The 21,341-nt window shown below is 44.5% G+C and overlaps 3 protein-coding genes across 3 annotated transcripts; 1 reads left to right on the top strand and 2 right to left on the bottom strand.

The window, feature by feature from the left end:
- The first annotated feature begins 1,016 nt into the window (after window positions 1–1,016).
- LOC129206700 (olfactory receptor 1020-like) lies at window positions 1,017–6,975 on the top strand. Its single transcript, XM_054826401.1, has 2 exons — window positions 1,017–1,910; window positions 6,859–6,975. The coding sequence occupies exons 1-2, from the start codon at window positions 1,017–1,019 to the stop codon at window positions 6,973–6,975; spliced, it is 1,011 nt and encodes a 336-aa protein (XP_054682376.1).
- On the bottom strand, window positions 4,972–5,925 carry LOC129207388 (olfactory receptor 1019-like). The gene has a single exon (XM_054828241.1). The coding sequence runs from the start codon at window positions 5,896–5,898 to the stop codon at window positions 4,972–4,974; it is 927 nt and encodes a 308-aa protein (XP_054684216.1). The 5' UTR covers window positions 5,899–5,925.
- Window positions 6,976–9,220: 2,245 nt separating the features above from the next.
- On the bottom strand, window positions 9,221–20,031 carry LOC129207356 (olfactory receptor 1019-like). Its single transcript, XM_054828174.1, has 2 exons — window positions 19,436–20,031; window positions 9,221–10,151 (listed from the first exon to the last, which is right to left on the bottom strand). The coding sequence occupies exons 1-2, from the start codon at window positions 20,029–20,031 to the stop codon at window positions 9,221–9,223; spliced, it is 1,527 nt and encodes a 508-aa protein (XP_054684149.1).
- Between the last annotated feature and the right edge of the window lie 1,310 nt (window positions 20,032–21,341).

Raw genomic sequence — 21,341 nt, 5'->3', positions numbered from 1 at the left:
ATATGCAGACATGTAGATGTTCTCTGCTGCATCTGGGATAAACCCTCGGCTCCCATCACTCGATAGCAGCGAAGGCACAGGAGGATCCGTAACGCCAAGAGAAAGCAGAGCCTTGTCAGAGGTTAGGTAGTGGGCTTTCTTCTTCATGTCCTCTTTTTTTGGGCTCTGTCGGAAAACAGCCTTATCAAAGTAGGTTTTCTTTATAATAAGAGGGAGTAATGGCTTATGCAAATTGTTTTTCTTTTACTTTGGCAGCTAAAGCAAGATGAACTGCTTTATGCTAGCGTTAAATAGGAATGAGCCTTATTTTGTTATAAAGAAATGCAACATTTCAAATTGTCAGCAGAATATAGTCATTAACAAATCAGCCTTTGGAAACAGCACGCTTTATAATTAACTTGGTTTTCAAGTAAGCATCTTAACGCCCGCGGTTTTAGGATGCTTCAGCGTGCTGGAGTTCATAAAGGTATAAATCATGAATCTACCAATGTCGATTTTATTCATTATAAAAGATATATAATAATTCGATAAATGTGATTTGAAGGCTGGAATAATAATTGAAAGGCAAAGGAAAATGTCTGGAGGTCATTAACGTGTAATCTGTGACTTCACTGGGACTGTGACTTTCCCCAGGTTGATGTGCACTCCTACGAGGTTCCTCTGAGGTGTCTTCTGAAACAAATTTCTTTCAAAGTCGAAGTGAATAAAGATCTTTTTCTTTTCTTAAATCTGAAAGCACACGTGCTAGAACAAATCCATAGTTTAAAGTATCCAAGCACAGAAAAACAAAATTGCCGTTCGTATTGCTTCAACTCACTCCCTGTTCTTTTCTAAGTACCTCAACTGAAAAACAAAAAACATATACAATTTGGGTTTACAAAATATCATAGAATATACCAAAATGTGGCAGTTAAACTGGTGATTGATTGGAGTCAAATATGGTCCAAAAGTAAAACTCTATTTTTTTTATAATTTTGTATTTTTCTTCCTTTTGCCTCAGCAGGTAACACCTGGTCATGGGAGGAAATGAAACGCAGACTAAATTCATCCTCTTGGGAATTACAGAGAGTCCCCGTGTGCAGGCCTCTCTTTTTGGGTTGTTTCTATTGATTTACATCGTCACTTTGGTGGGGAACATTGGGATTATGGTCTTGGTTTGGGTGGTTCCCAGCCTCCGCACCGCCATGTACTTCTTCCTCACCCATTTTTCATTCACTGACGTCTGCTATTCCACGGTCATCTCCCCCGAAATGCTAGCAGACCTCTTATCGGAGAATAAAACCATTTCTTTTGCTGGCTGCGTGACGCAGTTCCACAGCTTTGCTTTCTTTGTGACGGCCGAGTGTCACCTTCTGGCTGTGATGGCCTACGACCGGCATGTTGCTATCTGCAACCCCCTGCTTTACGCAACGGTCATCTCCAGCCGCGTCTGCCGGCAGCTGGTAGCATCGTCCTACCTCATTGCCTTTCTCAGTGCCGTCATCTACACAGCCTGCACGTTTGGGTGTTCCTTCTGCGGACCCAACCAGATCAACCACTTCTTCTGCGACGCCAGCCCTGTGCTAAAGCTTGCATGCTCCGACACCCACAGCAACGAGATGGTCATCTTTGCCTTTGTGGCCATAAATGCGGTGGGCACGAGCGTGATCATTTTGCTCTCCTACATCTGTATCCTCCGCACGGTCCTGAGGATGCGCTCAGCATGGAGCAGGTCCAGAGCCTTCAACACCTGTGCCTCCCACTTGATAGCCGTTTCCTTGTTCTACGGGACAATATTCTTCATGTACCTACAACCTGCATCTAGCCACAGCAGCCTGGATAAGGTGGCCTCCATCTTCTACGCCGTGGTCACCCCCATGCTCAACCCGTTCATCTACAGCCTGAAGAACAAGGAGGTGAAGCGTGCTCTGGTGAAGTGCAGGAGAAGGATGTTAAACCTCGGTCAACATAAACGAGCTGTATCAGCTAGGAAATGAACAGTTTATCTTATGTGAGAAAGCCAGTGATGCGTTAAAGCAATTGGATTTTTTTCCCTAATCCTCACAGTTTTATGTAGGTTCTTCCACGGTTTCTGCACAACAGGGAATTACAGTATTTAGCCCTGAGAAATAGACCCCACAATCACATCTTCCTTGGAAGGAAACCAGACGTGGGACCCTCAAACTTTATTTCACTTTGCAGTTATCAGCCTGTAGGAAGAAGTTACCCTGAATTATTCCAGGACCCTCTTTCTCACAGAAAGTACGAATCATGGTTTTATTGATTTATAACATTTTTAACTGATAAATATGTATTTTTCTTGCAAAATGATTGACCTTATCCCTAAACTCCAATAAAATTCCTCACTGTTACCCACGAGTTACTTATTAAAGTTAAGCTGCTTGGGGTGGGAGGGAACATTTTGGAAGATTAAGTGTGTTTTAAAATTTGCTTGCTGAAAAAAAAAGTAAGATAAAAGGCTTGAAAAGATACAGCGCGTTTGTTTCTGACTTAAAAAACGAAAAAGCTGGTGGGAGTCAGGATCTCAAGCTATACCCTTGAATATCATGGGGAATCCCTCCCCAGGCTACACGCTTCAGCATACATCTTCACTTACAGGAAGAAAGTGTAGGCAATATAATTAAAAATACAGGACGATGAACTGTGCTGAAACTGCCCGGTGTTAAGGACAATTTCTGCATGGTGATAGCATCAAGGGGGGCTGCCATTCATTTTAAGTGATCTTTTACATTCCTCTGAAGTGCCATTTACTTAAGCGGTGAGACAAATGGAATTACACCGGGAGATATGCACCAGTCTCCCACGTCCAAATGCTCACGCTAAAGCACGCTATGAAAACCAAACGGCGTATTTCTTTTAAAAATTACGTGTGTGTCTAGTTTCCATAGTTGAAAGACAACCCTGAACATATAATCTATGGGTAGCTGATAGCTGTCTGGGTCTGAAAAAAGCCCCAAACCAGCAGTTCTGCAAATTACGGCTCGTTAAAGAATGGGGGATGTAAAGCATGGCACAGAAATAGCCACAACACTGAGGAGGGGCCGGGAACCCTTCATCTTTTACCTGGCAGGCACCTAAGAGAAAAAGCATCCTAATTTCTGCTCATCCTGATTAATCCCAAAGGGCATTTGCTGTTTCTTGAGCGCACACTCGTAAGCATTTGTGACGGGGTGCAATTCTGCAAATTCCTTGCAAAATTCAGCAAAGTTCAGGTTGGCTGGACAAGTTCAGCATTGGGTCTTCCTCCTCCTCACACACTTTATTTTGGTCGCCCCTCGCCTGTTTGGTTGCCCCTTGCTGCTCAGACACCTTCTGTCCTCAGAGTTACAGACCCGCGTGCCTCATCTGCAGCGGAGAGATGCTGCGGCAGAAAAATACCTTTTCCCTTAGCCGTTGTGAGTAGCGTGGGAATTGACTTGCATTTGGAAAGTAGATGGATGGTGAACAGTCCCTTTTGGGTGCTCTGGCACACAGCAGCGGGAGAGGAGATGTTGTCTTAGGTCTGGGGGGAAAGTGGCTTCCACCTGCAGCTGAATGAAGGAGCTGGAATCGATAGAATTAAAGGCTAAAGAGCTTGGCAAGACAGGGACTTCTGATATCAGATAGTTTCTTTCTTTTGAAACCTTCACCATACCTTGTTAGTCTTCCTTCTAGTTTGTTGGATATTTTTGCTTGTAGTATACCTATAGAAACATAGAACCATAGAAAGCCCAGGTCGGACCTCGAAAGATCATCTGGTCTAACCTTTCTTGAGAAAGGGAGCCTAGATGAGAAATGTAATATGTAGCACTCGTTGCTTGACGAATTACCCTACTCGGGGTGTCCTTATTTCCTCTTGTTTTTAATTAAGTTTCCAAAGCAGGGAAAAATCAAAATGCTCAAATGTTTACCCAGACTTGGTGTTATGTTCCTAAAAGAGACCTGGATTGCCATCGTCTTGTGTGTGGTGGATCCAGCTCAGTGAACTTCCAAGAGGAACTTCAGTCTAAAGTGCAGAGGCGGCAGAATTGTAAACTCCCGTGACATAACAGTCTTGGTTTTTTTGGAGATACTTTTTCCACTACGAGCATCATTGCGTTATTTTGCTTCGATCTTTGCCGAGAAGAGATCTACCAAATGTAGAAACCCGTGGCTGTAGACCCAAACTTCCTGCATTAAATACATAATAGAGATCCTCTCCATAAGTGGTTCTGACACCTCAAAAAGCAAGGAACTTTTTGGCAGGCAGAGCTGGAAATGTGCCTCTTTGCCCTCTGCTTCAGGTGCAGTCAGATCAGCCTGAACGTTTTGGGAAGAGAAAATCGGATGCTCTGTAGATCATGCAAAACCTGGCCCATATTGGCCTGAGCATTTAAGACTGTATGCATATAACCTAGCCTTACCTATCTGAAAATTAGTTACCAAATCTTTAGCTTTAGATACCTTATCTAGCTTTATCCTTTAGGTAATAGAGAGGACAGATATCTCAGAGCAGTGCCTGACATAGGTGAGAGAAATGGCGTTTTTTCCTGTAAAAAAAAAAAAAGGCATTTCATTAACTAATTTCATTAAATTTCCTGTACTTGCACAGGAAAGATTCATTGCCCTTTAACAATGAGGGAGCGAGGCCCTGAAAATAAAAAGAGGTCATAAGGCAGGTTTTAAGCTGTAAACTGGGAGACACTGATGGCTGTGGAAGAACATTTCGACAGGGCTATCGAGGAGCCTGGAGCTAATGTCCAGTGTACGTCTGAAAAGATCAAGAGGGAGGAAGAAAAAGCTACATGCGATAAAATACAGAAAATGAATCAGACCATCTGTGGTATCTGGTGACTGGCACAAGCCAGCAGTAGAAAGCAAGCAAGACTTGGACATGTTTCCAAACCAAATCTGGAAGTCTAAGTAATAGGGTGGGGAAACAAAAATCCTTGGCGTCAAGTGAAGCTACGGCATCCTCTATCACAAAACCAGCAGATAAATATCATGCCGAAGCTACTTCCACGTGACAAACTCCCTCAGGGCGTTCTTCACCTCCCTGTTCCTGAGGCTGTAGATCAGGGGGTTCAGCATGGGCACCACCAGCGAGTAAAACACAGCAAAGATCTTGTCCGTGCTCAGGGTGCTGCTGGACCTTGGTCGGAAGTTCAGGGCAAGGATAGACCCGTGGAAGATGGTGACTCCAGCCAGGTGAGAGGTGCAAGTGGAGAAGGCTTTGTGCCGACTCTCAGCAGAGCTGATCTTTGAGACGGCAGTGAGGATGAAGGCGTAGGAGACCAGGATGGCCAAGATGGTCACCATCTCCACCAGTCCCGCGAGGCCAAATATCATATGTCTGTTGACGTGGGTGTCAGAGCAGGAGAGCGCTAGAAGAGGTATGATTTCGCAGTAGAAATGGTCGACCTTCAGCCGGCAGAGAGGCTGGCTGAAGGTGAAGCTCGTGTGCACCAAAGAGTGCAGCAGGCCAAGCACGTACGAACCGGCCACCAGCAGGATGCAGACCGTGTGCGACATGATGGCCGGGTAAAGCAAAGGGTTGCAGATGGCCGTGTAGCGGTCGTATGCCATCGCGGCCAGAAGGAAGCACTCGGTAGTCCCAAAACCTATGAAAAAAAAAAGCTGGGTGGCACAGCCGGCTAGGGAGATTGTTTTCTTCTCTGTCAGAAAGTTCATTAATGTCCTCGGTGCCACCACCGATGAGTAGCAAGCATCTAGAAGAGATAAATTGCTGAGGAAAAAGTACATGGGTGATTGAAGTTGACTGCTGCTCCTGATCAGCACAACCATGCCCAGGTTCCCTGCCAGCGTGATGAAGTAAACGAGGAGGAACAGGACAAAGAGAGGCGCTTGTAGTCGTGGGTTGTCGGTCAGTCCCACAAGAGTCAACTCCGTAACTTGCTCGGTATGATTTTCTTCGGCCATCTTCTCCAAAAGCGCTGTAACTGATGTTCACAGAGCCATAACAAAAAAAATAAATTAATGGAGAGACGCAGCACCTCAACCCACCAGCAATCCCCAGTGCCTGTACCGGCTAATGCTCTCATTATCAGAGATTTGTTTAATTTTAAATCCACGCTCATCAGAAACAATTTGGCAAGACAGTGGAAATTTTATTTTGGTATCAGTTATTCTGCCAAGTGTTCAATTTTTCATTAATTCTGATACATATATATTTTTATCTATTGTACAGTCATAGCACATATCACATTTCAGTGTAACCCTCCTAAGTTCTAGTTAAAGAAAGGCTTCGGTGATTAGTACCTAAACAAGTTAGTTATATCGATAATGAAAACAGACTTTTCACAGAATTTGAACTAGAATATAACCTCTAGGTACAGTATTCCGACACGCAGCATCACGAGAGCAAATAGGATTTCTGATACATCTTTCTGCACCTGCAACTCTGCATCGATTTTTCTAAACCAACACCGAGTCTAACAACAACCTAACGACAAGCTCCGGCTGGGATCAAGTCTCTCAAACACCAGTGAAGTCCAGCCAGGGAAAGAAAAGCCCTAGAACGTCGGAAATGGTGCGGTGCCATCATCTGGGAGGAAAGAAACCATTAAAAAAAAAAGAAAAAAAAAAAAGAAAAAAAAGAAAAAAAAAGAAAAAAAGGAAAAAAAAAGAAAAAAGCACAATAAACTTTTGCCTTTATAACGTCTTTCTTTACACCTTCTCATTCTAAAATTCATACTTTGGAGTTTTAAATAGATGGAAATACACCAGTGCAGCCTGGCTTTTTATCACGGAAATCAGTGAGAAATGCGGAGCAGCCCTCCGCAGTGGTCCAGAAGCAGCCACTGTAACATAAAAATATATATATATATATATATTTAAAACAAACCAAGAAATTCGTTGGGTAAACTGGCCCACTTTTAGTCTAGGGTCATGGAAAATACTGTGCTGCTCGTCGGGTTCCTGCCGCTGGGACTAAATCTCTCCAGTGGAATGAGAATATCTTTCCCATCAGGAAAACCAGCGGGTAAATCAGTGTAAATCTGGCATTAATGAGTCTGGCTCGTATTCCTAAAGGAAAAATCGAATAAACGACGTACCGAGGCGATAGAAGCGCCTGGGGGTTGGCTGTATGTCAGAAAACTCGACCATTTCTTGACACAGCTATAGGGGCCAAAACCGCAGCAGAAAAACCCGTAGAATCACAAAATTACTCAAGCTGGGATTCCCCAGCGTTGCAGGGCGAAAGACACGTCGCAACCGGTGTTGCATCTGCTAACTGGTACGGCAACCTTCAGGACGCTCGCGTGCCGCGTGGTTTTCCTCCTTCTCTCGTCCTGCTGCTCTTGCGTGACGAGAACGGCCCCTCTGGGTTTGTCTAATAAAGGTACAACCCAGAACGATCGAATTCGTCTCCACAGACCTCACCTCTGAAGGAGGGACGCGTCCTCCTCCCCTCTGGCTTCCTGCAAGGGATTATATATAGCTTATATAGCATAGCATATATATAGCATATTCCGCAAGGATATTATACAGCCCCCTAAAGCTTCAGGTATAACAGAAATCAGGATGTCCTCTTTTCCTTACCAGCCAAGGTCTCGCTTCTTACTTCCTTCTCACTTCACGTTAATTCACGACGGATTGCGAGGACGTTCGTATGTTCAGTCCGTCCAGCTCGTCTGGTTCAATTGCTTTTGAACACTCTTGTCTCTAATCCACTGAGACTGCTGAGGTGCTTTTGTTGAGAAGTGGTTTGCAAACTTCCTTTGGGAGATATGCAATTATTTTTATATTCCTTTGTTATACATAAAGTTATATGTATGTATGTATGTATATGTATGTATGACAAAGGAATATTAAAATAAAATAAAATAAAATAAAATAAAATAACATAATGTAAAAAATAAAATAAAATAAAAAATAAATAAAATAAAATAACATAACATAAAAAATAAAATAAAATAACATAACATAAAAATAAAATAAAATAAAAATAAATAAAATAACATAACATAACATAAAAAATAAAATAAAATAAAATAAAATAAAATAAAAATAAATTTAATTTAATTTAATTAAATTTTAAAAAGACCTTACAAGTAGAGCGACTCACAAAGGCTTGGGCAGATTGTGTGGATTCATCTCATAATCCTAGATATCGATGACAAGCATACGTGCACACAGATCTCAATCGCTAGGAGACAGAGAGGCATTTCTGGGGTGCGATCCATGTGATTTGCTTTAGAGACTGGCCTTGCAACAAAGGGAATTACACATAGGGGTGCCGATTTCTTGAGGAGGGGTGAGGAAATATCAACTGGGCTGAAAATTTACTTGAGCAAGACCGTTGTTTATCCCAACTTGAAAGCTGTTTACTTGTATTTTTTACCTGAAGTTATATGTTTATTAATAGTATGACAGAGAGACTTTCAGGACATCGATGTCAATCTCCTTTCTGTAACGTCTTGGTGAATTATGCAGAAAGTCTATTTCTTAATCGGGTTTAAAGGGCTGGGAAATACAGCATCAATGGTTCGATAAATGTTGAAAGAGTCGTTATTGACCCAACGTGTGATTAAGTTATTTACATTTGCACACCATCTGAGAAGCAGCTTTAGGAACAGCAAAGTCGAGGCTCAAATTGCCCAGGGGTTTCAGGAAAATTAACACCGGCACTCGCTGTGACATCGGGAAGGACCAAACACCTTGAATTCAATCTGCAAATTCACTTGCAGGAGCCAAGGTTTTGGTGAAAAAGCCTTTCAGAGTGCCAAGCCCCAAGCCTCAGCTCGAGAAACTACAGCGAAGAGTTGTGTGGTTGGGTTATTAAGTGCTTATATGACGTCCTGTAGTCCTTCAGGTCTATCCCATTCTCAGCCAGCCCTGTAGGCAATGGGTTTCCCTGGAAAAGGGGTTTCTGACTCTTCTGGGTTGTCCTCTGAAGTTTAGCAATCTGGAAAGCTGTGCTCGGGGTAATCCAGGCTTTCTTTGCAGTTGTTGAACAGAGAAATGAGATGGACGGGATGAATCAAGCTGTGTGGAGGGGCTGCTCATTGTTCATTGACCGTTGGCGGTGCATGAGGTTGGGCTTCATCTCATCCACCTTCAACTATTCAGGAGTTACATGTCTAATCTGTGTCGGTTGCCTGAGCTCTCCTTATAATTAAGGGAGCTAAATTATAAATAAATTACCTAAATACACCTTCGTACAGACTGCAGTGCAATTCCGAGTCGCACTCAATAACAGCAATAAGGAAATATTCTCCCGGTCACCGGTTTCCTCCACTCACTGCCTTCTCCCAACCGCTCTTCTGAGGGCAGCCTTCACCTCCCTGTTCCTCAGGCTGTAGACCAAGGGGTTCAATGTGGGGGTCATGATGGTGTAAAACAACGTGGCCGTTTTGTTCTCATCCAACGCAAAGGCGGAGCTGGGGCGCAGGTACATGAATAAGATTGCCCCAAAAAACATGGTGACGACTGTCAGGTGGGAGGTACAAGTGGAGAAGGCTTTTCTCCTGCCCTCTGGAGAGCGGATCCTCAGGACAGTGGGGAGGATATAAGTATAGGAGACGAAGATGACGGTCATGGTGCTGAGAGAGTTTATGCTGACGAGAGCAAGGACGACCACCTCATAGGTGTGGGTGTCGGAGCAGGAGAGAGCTAAGAGCGGAGCAATGTCGCAGAAGTAGTGGTTGATAACATTGGAGTGGCAGAAGGAGAAAGTAAAGATGAAAGTGGTGTGTGTCACCGCATGCAAGACACCGACGGTGTAGGAACCAGCGACGAGCCACCAGCACATCCATCCGCACATGATGGTGGGGTACAGGAGGGGCTTGCAGATGGCCATGTACCTGTCATAGGCCATCACGGCCAGCAAGAGGCACTCGGTGACCCCAAAAACAACAAAGCAGCAGAGCTGGGTTGCACACCCCGAGAAGCCGATGGTTTTGTCCTCCGTCAAGATCTGTACCAGCATTTTGGGGAGGATGATGGAGGAATAGCAGATGTCGACAAAAGCCAAGTGGCCGAGGAAATAGTACATCGGGGTGTGAAGGTGAAAATCGGTCCTGATTAGTACAATTATCCCAAAGTTGCCCAAGAGGGTCACCGTATACATGGCCAGGAAAGCCAAGAAAACAGGGACCTGGAGATCCAGGCGGGTGGTCAGCCCCAAGAGAACGAACTCATGCACGTCAGTGTGATTGACAGGTGTCATTCTCTGTAACGCATTCAACCTGTGGGAGATAGGTGAAGTGGTAGACAATGATTTGGGCAGCTCAGCAGGACCCTCAGCTTCCTCAGTGTCACCAAAGGGAGGCAGAGCCCTTCCTACTGGAGAGTCATAAAATGTCAGCTGGACTATGGATAGCTCTCGGAAGAGCCAAGCCTCTATCCAGTGGCTTCAAAAGGATCCTAAACCCAAAACCTACTTGACAAGCTGAAGAGTGAGAAAGCCCACCTGGGTTTAGCTCAGCATTGCATCTCCTACGCAGCTTCCTATTTCTGCCTTCCTGGGGGCATTTAACACAGGAGGAAGGTCAGTACACTGGGCGTTTCTTAGTAATTTTTTGTTGTTGTTGTTAAATTAAGATATTTAATGCACTTTGTTTTTTCCTTAGTAAATGACAGGTACATTTTGAAAATAATTGGTTTTTTAAAAATACACCAACATGGAGCAATTCAACTTGCAGAAATACTTTTCCTGTCGACTTTCATTTCCCTTTGGAAAACAAAGCAGAGCGAAAGCGTGGGCATTTTTTCTTTTAAAGCTGAGATGCAAGCACACGGTTTCCAGTACACACAGTCTTGACAACGCCATAGGAAAGGAAATTCATGGTGGCACACTGGCGACGGGGAAAATAACATGGATGTAGAACCGAGGCCATACACGCAAACACAGGAGGAGCCGAGCAAGGCAGGGGGAGGAGATAACACAGCCTGTGCTGTGGGTAGCGAGCACCCTCTTGGCCATCAGGGCCATCCCTTGCCATTACAGTGGCACCTGTGGAAAGATCCAACACCCACATGTCTCCTTGTTTTATGTCATCTAAACTTTAAAGCAGAAGAATCGTCCTCCCATGTAGGATTCCTTCTGTTGTTCTCAGTCTCGTTGCTATAAATGAGATATCTTACACCTCTGGTCCTTTCTTTCCTCTATCTTACCACCTTCAAGTCCATCAGACAAAAAGGAAGGGGTGCTTACTTTAGCCCCATGATGTCCCTGCTGTCCCACCACCAGAACAGAAGATGCCCTCACCTTGGACATGACTTCTCCAACAAAACTCAGAACTTCAGTGTAGGTCCATGAAGCTCCTTCAGCAACTGGGATGAGTTTGGCTGCTCCTCCAGATGATGACCAAGGCCATAATTCATCTTCAAACGAATGCTGAGAGTGCTTTTTAGGACTTTCTTAAGAAAAGCTGCACTGAGGATGATTTGTTGCTGCACCTTCCAGAGGGCGGACAAGCCCCCTCTGTAGTTTTTAGCATTCAAGTGGTATTTATACTCATTTCTGTGACCTTGGAGGCATTCCAGTCCATGGAGAATAGATGCTTGACAACAAGCAAAATCCACCTGGAATATAAATTTCTTCATCTCCGGGCTCACTAATGAAGCCCAGGAACAATTAGCTTTGAGTATCTGGATTTAAGAAGATGTCTTCCCCCCTCTCCCATGATGAGGAGAGCGAATGGATGAAAAGCGAACATCTACATGATTCACCAAAAGCAAATCTCAATTTTTTTCCGCAGTCACTCCTGGTTATTATCTAACCTAGTCATATTTAACTTTCTCAAGAGTCTTTCCTAGTGCCATTTAAGCTGGATTTCGGCAATGCAAAGATATTTCTTGCATCCATTTCTGCCCTCGTGATCTCCTCTTGTTAGCACCCTCTTGCTCCAAAACCCACCCCAAATGTTGATCTTTGCCTTTGTTGGGTTTGTTAAGACAGTAATTGTCCCCCCCACTAAGTTTCTTATGGTTTTGTGGGGTTTTTTTTTTACCTTTGCTATGAGCATTGATGAGAAGAGCAAGGCAATAGCAATCACCTAAACTCAAATCAACAGCAGAACCGCAGTCTTACCTAAACAAAGCTCTTTTCACTGAGATCTGTCCACTGGGTCCAAGTGCCGTGACATGTATTATGTACAATACTGTGGTCTTGATGTATGGATTTATGAAACACTTTCCTATCTGCTTTCTCCAAGAAATTTAGTTTACAGAGCTGGTGGTCTCTCTGTATTTGCTGGAGTAGGTTACTACTTTCAGAACGTCCAACAGCTGCATTTCAGAGACCACTTATTCCTGCCGTTATTAGGGGGGATTACATTGTCTGTCCAGATGTGTATTTGTTTTGACAGTGAGAATTCAGAGGTGTTATAACCCCCCTCAGCCAAACTCTGCACGTACTCAGACTGCCCGGTGATAATCTCTCACCACCACCATCACCTCACAACCGCTGCCGATGGCGCCGTGGCTAAGAGGGATGCCTTCATCTAGTAAAATATATGAATATACAGAGAAAGGCACCAATTATTTTCAAAATGTTATGATAACTTTTCTCACGAGTAGGTCCTCTATTAACTTATATGGTAGACATTTTTCTTCAATATGATTTTTTGGGGCCAAAACCCTTAGCAGGCTGGGTACAGCCACTCCAGCCGTTGCATCCCTCTGGGATACAGGCAGCACTTAAGACCAGTTGAACATGACCAGCTCGTAATTTCCCCTTCTGAAGTCACTCTGCCTTCACCTGGCAGCAAACCCAACAAGGACTTACCTGATCTCCTATTCACAACTTACCTAAATGCCACCACGTGCCCAGCTTTTCAGCAGGATTTAAGTCTGAGTGGACAAGAGCAGCATTTTCTGGCAGGTGTCTAAGGAAGTTTCAAAAGTAGGAAAAGTATCATCAGCTTGAAATATTTAAGAAGTCTGCCAGACTGTGTCTGTATTATTGTTTTTACTCCCTATCTTTATTCCGTCCATTAAATCTTAGTGACTCAGAAAATAGATAAAAACGCAGTCTGTGCTCAAGTGCGCAACAATGCCAAAAATCCTCTAATGAATTTTAATTTAAAGGAATGCAGAAAGCAAAACCTACAACAACAACAACAACAAAAAGGTAGTGAGGGTTGTGTGACTTCTTTCCCTAAGATACCTGGCAGGTTTTGGACTCCAGCTGCCAAAAATTTGTCGTGAGAATGAGAGAAGACACCCAGACAAATTCATAAGCAGACTTTATGCTTGGCTGGGGCAGATCTTTCATGTTTGGAAACCAGCTGGTCCGCATGGGTTAACCGCAGTACGCAGCTCCTTCCAAATTTGCTCATAAGCTGTGCTTGAAGTTTAATTTCATTCCACCAAAATCTGTACAATTTCAACACTGACTCGATAAGCACTGAATTGCTCAAAAGGGAAAAAAAAAAAAAAATCCTAAGGCGTGAAATGAATCATTCATTGGCACGTGGTGCAGGGTCTGGTGCTAGTCATCATGGCCAGTCCCCTGGATTGGCGTGGGATTTCTCATTGTGCATCCCAGCCTGCAGGACTCCAGAAAGAAATGTCAAAATGAAATTGGAAACAACATCTTTTGAGAAATGAGAAGTTAATTATGGGGTTGTGGTGTTGGGGTTTTTTTTCTTTTCCAGATTATTTATAGCTACCTCAGTGCTTTTATTTTACATGCCGGCTTTTGAATCTGAGCATGATTTAGCTGAATGTTGTCATCTACAGGTGTAGACTTCTTCATCTGACCACTCTAGGAAGCAATTAACCTTGCTCCAAAATAAACACCCAGAATAGCTATCTGAATATTGCCTAAAAGTTTCCACTTCTCCTCGTTGACTGCAGAGTTCAAGTTACTCCCTGGACCAGGAAAAAGTGGTGTCTATTGTCTGCACCCTGGTGATCCCCATGCAGAGCCCCCTGATCCACAGCCTGAGGAACACGGAGGTGAAGGATGCTGTAGGGAGACTCCTAGGAAGAGTTCTTGTTTCCTCCTGGATTCAGACTGGTAAAAAGATACAATCAACTGAATGCAAATAACTTGGATGTTCTTGAGATTTCATCTTTGTTCTGCAGCTGTAGTGATGAAAATAATGAGCACAGGGACTAAAAGGTTCATGTAACATGGAAAACCATGGAAAGCTCTGAAAAAAATCTCTTTCTGGGGTGCAGGGAGTAACTCGGGGGATTTCTGGGGGGTGCACCACTGTGCAGCAACATTTTGTTCGGTGCAAAGGGCGTGATGAATAGCTGAACTACACACTTTGAGGACCGGGTCCTTAAGGAAACACAGAACAAAGACCATGAGTAAGTATTTCTGGGCAAAAAGGGCCAACAAGGGATACAGTGTCACAGGTAGCCAAGAAGATAAATCTTCAAGGGGATTTTTTTTTTTTTCCCCTTTCTTTGTCTCTTTATCTCTGCCCATCCCTTGTGTTACCTGGTGAGAAACATTAGAATCAACGTACGAGGCCAGATGAGAAAATCATCAAGCCGACTGCAGCACCTCTGAGAAGCAGCCAGCACCAGGAACACCTGGAGAGGGTCTTCACAAACCCGGCTGGAGCACGGGGGAAGTTGCAAGGAAGCAGCAGGACACAACTCATGTTCTGGTCTCCCTATGGAAGAGTCTATCACTTTCATTAGCTATAAAAGAGCTTAAATAATTAGTTTTTAGACTGACAATGTCAGGTGAGATGAATTCCAACTTCTGTAGGTGCAAGTGTGCCTGTACTCAGGTGTGCAAACACACGCGCACCCTGCACAACTGCAGCTTTCAGAATGTGCCAAAAAATAGAGATCTGTCCAGATACGCACAGTTGTAATTATAACTTTTAGGGCATACATCCAACCATTCAATATTTGCTCATGCAAAACAGAAAACTTAATGAGATGGTGCTTTTACTGGTAAGGCTCATGAAAACAAATTTAATGAAACCGGTTTGGTTTGTACCAGACGGCAAATCTACATGCATTTGTCGTCAACGTGTGTCTCCAGTTCCTCCACATGTACTTCAAATTAAGGAGTCTCCATGTGCGAGTAATTTAATGCAATGCTGAGACTGAGATTTCACATTCACAGAAGTCAGGGAATGCACAGTCAGCAAATACCTACAGAGATACACGTATACATACGTACATGTATATACCCACCCATATTTTCATATCCTGTTTCCTGTATACATTTTATTAAGAATTTAATCCATTGTATGCAATATATAGAAACTGCTGTGTTCACACCCGCATGCACAGCACCACGCACAGCGCGTGTATGTACGGATGTCCACGGCAAATGCAGTGTTCTGGTGCAGAGGAATGCCAGCAACATGGAAGCCCTTCTCTTAGCCGGTGTCCCCAGACCCCACACTGCAAATATCAAAGAGCCACCATGATCTGTGTCTCCAGCTCAGTCCCATTCCCCTGTCCATGGAGGAGAGGATCCACAGTTCGGTCACCAGCTTCATCCTCCTGGGGTTCACCACTGACCCAAAGCTGCAGCTTCTCTTGTTCATGGTGTTAAACTTAGCCTAGGTCACCATCCTCGTGGGCAACATCACCCTCATCAGCTCATACCCCAATGTACTTCTTCATGGGGTACTTGTCCTTCCTGGATCTCTGGTATTCCTCCATCTACAACCACAAGATCCTGCTGAACTGTGTCTCCGAGGACAAGAGCATCTCCTTCGCTGGGTGTACTGCTCAGCCCTTCATCTCCAGTGGCTTGTCCTACACTGAGTGCTGCCTGCTGGTGACAATGGCCTACAATCGGTACACAGCCATCTCCAACCCACTGCACTACGCTGCTGCCGTGTCCAAGAAGCTGTGCATGGGGCTGGTGGCTGCCTCCTACCTCAGTGGCTTTGCCAACTCCATTCTCATGACCAGCCGAACGTTCACCCTCAGCTTTTGTGATGCCAATGTCATCGATGACTTTTGAAACCTGCCCCTGCTGGTGAAGCTCTCCTGTGATGTGACAGACAGCTACCAGGTGCTCGTGTATTTCATTCTGACCTCCAACATCATTATTCCCTCCATGCTCATCCTCACATCCTATGCCTCCATCCTGGCTGCCGTCCTGAAGAAGTGTTTGGCCAAGGGGCAGCACAAAGCCTTCTCCACCTGTGCCACCCACCTCACCACCGTCATCCTCTTCCACGGCTCCATCCCCTTCCTTTATGTCCAGCACAGCTCCACATACATCCTGGGGAGGGACAAGGTGGTCTCTGTGTTTTACACAGTGGTGATCCCCATGCTGAACCCCTTCATCTACAATCTAAGGAACAAGGAGGTGAAGGAGACTGCTGAAGAGACACACAGCTTCTTAGCAGAAGAAAAGCAGGGATTACATCCCCAAAGATACATATAGCAAGAAGTGCACCTGGTTTTTCTTGTTTGTGTTTATATTTGTTGCTTTTCACAATAGATGCAGGAGGAAGCAACACAGGAGCATAAGCTCTTCTGATCCTGAAGTGCTTCCTGATGGACAGGAGATGTCACTGTGCAGACAGATCTCCCCTAGTTCCCACCTCTCCCCACATATAATTTAGATCTGTACTATCGGATGGGATCTTAGCAGTGGCTAGCCTGTAGCTTCTTCTTCTTCACCTGGTGCTTTATCTGGATTAAATAACCCTTACTTACACCAAACCAGCAGCTCAGGTGGAACACCGTGTGTCATGAATGTAACGTGCCTCTGCTCCCAAGCTGTCCCATTATTTCCTCACGATGCTGTATTGCATCACATAAACATACTTTCCATGATCCTGGACTATTTTCCCATTGGAAGAGCCAATGTTAAGAAGTGCGGAGGCATCTGGGGTTGAGTTCAGTTGCCTGAACGTAGGCTCTAACACCATGGAGATCCCCACAGGTCTTCCTCTGAGCTTTCAGATGCTGCTCCAGAGCGGCCCAACTCTTCTGAAGGTTGCATGGCATACATGCCAAGCACATGTCAACGTCCTTGGCACCTCAGGGTGGAGCAAATGGCACCAGATTTCTACGTAGAGGGCAATAGAACCCAGACCTGGCCTGGGGAATTTCACCGCATCTTGCTCCTTTCCTGCAACTTAAGCAAAAAGTTTCCAGCACCGCTTGTAGGAAAACATGCAAAAAAAGTGAAGCGGTTTCTTAGTTATTAAAGTACCTTTTTTCCCTTTATAAAGTTTTAGTCCAACTGAAAGGGAAAAAAAACCCCTCTTTTTATTATTATTATTAAGACTATTGTGAAGAGGGATTAGGTGGACCAAAGTAGACTAATTTCCTTCAAATTTAGATAAATAAAAGTTGAATGATTAAGTCTCCATTTGTGATCTATAAAGTGTTTCAATTTTTCTAGTTTTTGTTCAGACAAAGACTGCAGTTTAAAAAGCTTAAGTTTGAAGATCAGTTTAAGAATTTAAAAAAAAAAAAACAAAAAAAAACCCCACAAGCAAATCCATCCCAAGCTAATTAATGACAAGAAATTCAAGGTGTGAGGTGTCCTTGAGGAGGTCCAAAGGTGAGGAGAAATGCAACGAGCTTCCCTGGCTCCCTCTGCTAGAAGGTCAAAAGCTGGCAGGGACAAATCACCCCATTAGTGAGAACGACGGGAACTACATTATCTGCACACGTCACGAAGACAAGGATGTCCCTTTCTTTAATGAGAGTGTATGACCAAGCTTGTACCGGCACAGAGAGCCCTCCAGCAGGCCTGAGCTCCAGGCTCTCTCCATACAGGTGGTTATGGCTATTTCCATCGCAAGCGATGCTGCTCCCCTTCCCAGAGCAAGAAGTGCTCCTTGGGGAGCAACCGCTCTTCCAGAAGTTATCAGCCTAACAAGACCTTCTGGGGTTTACCAAGAAAGTTTCCTAATCGCTATGAAGGCTTCTCAGAGGGCTTGTAGTCAACTTGCCTCATTCTTCTTAACAAGCCATGAGAGACTAATTAGCAGGGGCTAACAAGAAAGAAACTTTCTTCTTTGTTAATGACAAAGTGAACTTCTACAGCTACCTTGCTTGTCAGAGCTAGTCCAGGCCCCAAAGCCGATGAGTTGGAGGGTCAGTGTGTCGGCATGTGACTGTGTTAAGGACAGTTGTGTGTGCCTGGATGGATGGAGAGCAATGCTCCTCCAGGTTTATCTGATTAACCCCTGAGGTTAAATTCCCACCTGCAGAGTAAGGTCCTTCTTCCTTGGTGGGATGATGCAGTGGCCTAGCAGCACCTTGAGCCTCTTCCTGAGGAGGTATAGTGTTGTGCTTGGTGGGACCACTGGTTGTGGTGGGAGCTTCTTCCATGCTGGTCTTGGGTCTGGTCAGGATCACTTCTGGGTGTTTTTACCCCATATTTGTTCCTTGTCAGCACTCTTTTCCCTCCTATGGGGTTAGCTATGCTATAACTGCTAAAGGGTGTTAGTTGTTCCCCTGTATCCTGTCATTTATTTTAGAGGGGAAAAACACACAATTGCTCAAAACTAAGCAAAAGCAGTTAATAATAATGTAACCCAAATAAGCTGACAATGCCAGGATAGGCAGCGGGGACCCGACTAGTGGGTAATTTTACCATTAGTCATAGAAGACGCCAGATGATAGCTTTCTGGTCCTTGAGCAAGTTGCAGGCACTGCAGAGGTTTCTCAGATAAGTTTGAAAATACAGCTGAGCGAAAATAAGTTGCAGAAAAGGCCTGATGGGCCTTGTTGCAGTGAATTGTTGTTTTGAAGCCCAGAGTCTATTGCTAGTACTGGGAACCCTAAATTACCTGACTCTTGCGTTCATCAGAAATGTGCCTATTATTTGATACGAAGAGAGCTCTGGTCATCATTGTCACGCTGAAAGCAATAGGTGTTTATTTGTTGTTGTTGCTCAAGACAACAGTGGTATGCATTCTTAAATGACAAAGGGTCAGATGGGCTTAAATTCCTGAAATTTAAATAATATCAGGCTGTAAGCACAAATAAAAGCAGCTAACGCATCCCTGAGACAGGTCAGTGAGTGGCCTCGTCCAAGAGGAGTTAATGACCCGGTATTTAGGAACAAGACAGAGGTTTACCAATACTTTTGTCCCCAGTAGCTCACAGGAGAGCACTGCTTCTTTTATACCATAGTAGCACAGAAATGGAAAGTATAAAGGTTGCTGAGAAGACCTCCCAATTCCTCTGAAGCACTAGGGAAAACTATTTTTCAGATCGACGTTTCCTCTCCATCACTCTCCCCAGCGCATCCTTCACCTCCTTGTTCCTCAGGCTGTAGATGAGGGGGTTCAGCATGGGGGTCACCACAGTGTAAAACACAGAGGCCACTTTGTCGAGGTCCTGGGAGTGCCTGGAGCTGGGCCGTGAGTACATGGATGCAGCAGATCCATAGAAGAGGGTCACGGCAGTCAGGTGGGATGCGCACGTGGAGAAAGCTTTGTGTTTGCCCGCGGCCGAGCGCATCCTCAGGATGGTGGCCAGGATGTAGGTGTAGGAGATGAGGATGGTCAGGTTGGTGACAAACAGGTTGAAGCCAACTACAATGAACATCATAATCTCATTGATGGTGGGATCCGTGCAAGAGATGGCGTAAAGCGGGGGCCCCTCACAGTAGAAGTGGTTGATGATGTTGGGACCACAGAAGGACAGCCGAAGCGCAAACCCTGTGTGGATGGTGGCATTCATGATCCCAGCGAGGTACGAGCCAGCTACCAGCAGCGCACAAACTCTGCTGGACATGGAGATGGCATAGAGCAGTGGGCTGCAGATGGCAACGTAGCGGTCGTACGCCATCACAGCCAAGAGGTAGCACTCGGTGGTGGCGAAGACCGCGTAGAAATAAAACTGTGAGAGGCACGCGGAATAAGAAATGGCCTTCCTTTCTGCTAGGAGGTCCGAGAGCAGTCTGGGGGTGATTGAGGAGGAATAGCAGATGTCTAGGAAGGACAGGCTGCTCAGGAAGAAGTACATGGGGGTGTGAAGCTGGGCATCCAGCCTGATTAACATGAGCATCCCCAGGTTTCCCAGCAGAGTGATCACGTAGATCACCAAGAAGACCATGAAGAGGACACCCTGGACATCCCCCTGCTCTGAGAACCCCCAGAGGACAAATTCAGCACTGGGAGTGTGGTTTCCTTTGGCCATCATCGTAACGCAGTTGCTGTAGGAAAGCAGAGATGCAGACAGAGTCAGCACGTCCCCCATTTCCCCACAAATGGACGTGAAAGATGTTTATCCTTATCGGGAAATACAAACCTCAGAGGCAGAAACCTGTTGAACAACATATTCAACGTTTGTCTCAAAACGCGTTTCAAAGCAAGCGAAGTGCATGATGGAATTTATTTCTATGGTTTTATTGGTTTGATAAAGTCACTTTGTAAATAGGAAGCATTATTCTACCTCCTGAAGAAGTTAAGTTTATTACTCATCAGATCCAAACAGATAACCACAGCAATTTATTCTAACATTGGAAATCAAAGTCTTCATTTAAAAGATTAAAAAAAACCCCAACTTTTCAGAAAACAGAAGGAGAAAAAACACTGGTGAGAGACAGAGACATCTTTAAAGATAATTTCCTTTAGGAGTTACAGAACAAATTAAAAAAAAAAAAAACTTCTAATGTCTTCCCTTTCTTCCTACAAAACTCTGAAATTGCTTGAAACAGGAGATTCAGTGCAAGTATTAACCCCCCTTTAAATATGGTGACATTCATGTCATTCTTGTGATGCCACTAAGTTGAGAAAGACAGCAGAAAGAATTTATAAAGGTCGGTACCGGTGGAAACCCCAGCAATGCTACGGTGCAGTTATAACTGGGGGGAGTAAGATGCTGATAATGCAGGGTGGGGTTTTGTGGTTTTTTGGTTTGTGGGGTTGTTTTTTTAAAAAAGGAGATAAAATTAAGTTCATGTCTTCTTAAAACAGAAGTTGGGAATAGTCACAGAAATTGCTCACTGAGGGTTTTTGAACTGTTAAAACAAGATACCAAATTATACCATTGGAAAGGACCCTTCTGCATGAGGAAAGTTCAACGCACGTGTCCTACCTTGACTTAGACGTGAGGCTCCCTTAAATCTGGATTTAGTCAAACAGATTTTTCATATTTCATTCCAGCATTAAAGTCAGCTGCAGAAACTTTCACGCCCCTCTAAAACGATTTGAAGTTGGCCAAATAACCCAGGCAGTGCTTCTATGCCGTGATCTTCACAGCAGAGCAAACAGGAGGACCGTCGGTGCGTGGTCTATTGTCTTCTTCGTGTAGAAGGTCTGAGACAAACCAGAACTCAAGGACAACAAGGGTTTGGGGTTTTTTTGCCAGCCTGATAACACGCCTCAGACCACCAACTCTTTGTAGAGCCACTTCATCACTTGTCCAAGCTACTGCCCTCTCCAGCTGCTGGGCAATAATTATGAATCCCGGTGATGTTAATTAAAATAACCAGCTGAGATTGAGGG

The sequence above is a fragment of the Grus americana genome, chromosome 5 (genome assembly GCF_028858705.1).
Source record: "Grus americana isolate bGruAme1 chromosome 5, bGruAme1.mat, whole genome shotgun sequence".
Taxonomy (NCBI): Eukaryota; Metazoa; Chordata; class Aves; order Gruiformes; family Gruidae; genus Grus; species Grus americana.
Note: the sequence above shows the minus strand (reverse complement) of the source record. Positions and strands in the feature narration are given on the sequence as shown.

What these genes read in the sequence shown, in the direction of transcription:
- LOC129206700 (XM_054826401.1), top strand. Translation starts at nt 1,017, where the DNA reads ATGGGAGGAAATGAAACGCAGACTAAATTCATCCTCTTGGGAATTACA. An exon ending in AGGAGGTGAAGCGTGCTCTG is followed by an intron (nt 1,911 to 6,858) that starts GTGAAGTGCAGG and finishes GCCCACTTTTAG; the next exon opens with TCTAGGGTCATGGAAAATAC.
- LOC129207388 (XM_054828241.1), bottom strand. Translation starts at nt 5,898, where the DNA reads ATGGCCGAAGAAAATCATACCGAGCAAGTTACGGAGTTGACTCTTGTG.
- LOC129207356 (XM_054828174.1), bottom strand. Translation starts at nt 20,031, where the DNA reads ATGGCCAAAGGAAACCACACTCCCAGTGCTGAATTTGTCCTCTGGGGG. An exon ending in ACCATCAATGAGATTATGAT is followed by an intron (nt 10,152 to 19,435) that starts GTTCATTGTAGT and finishes TGCGTTACAGAG; the next exon opens with AATGACACCTGTCAATCACA.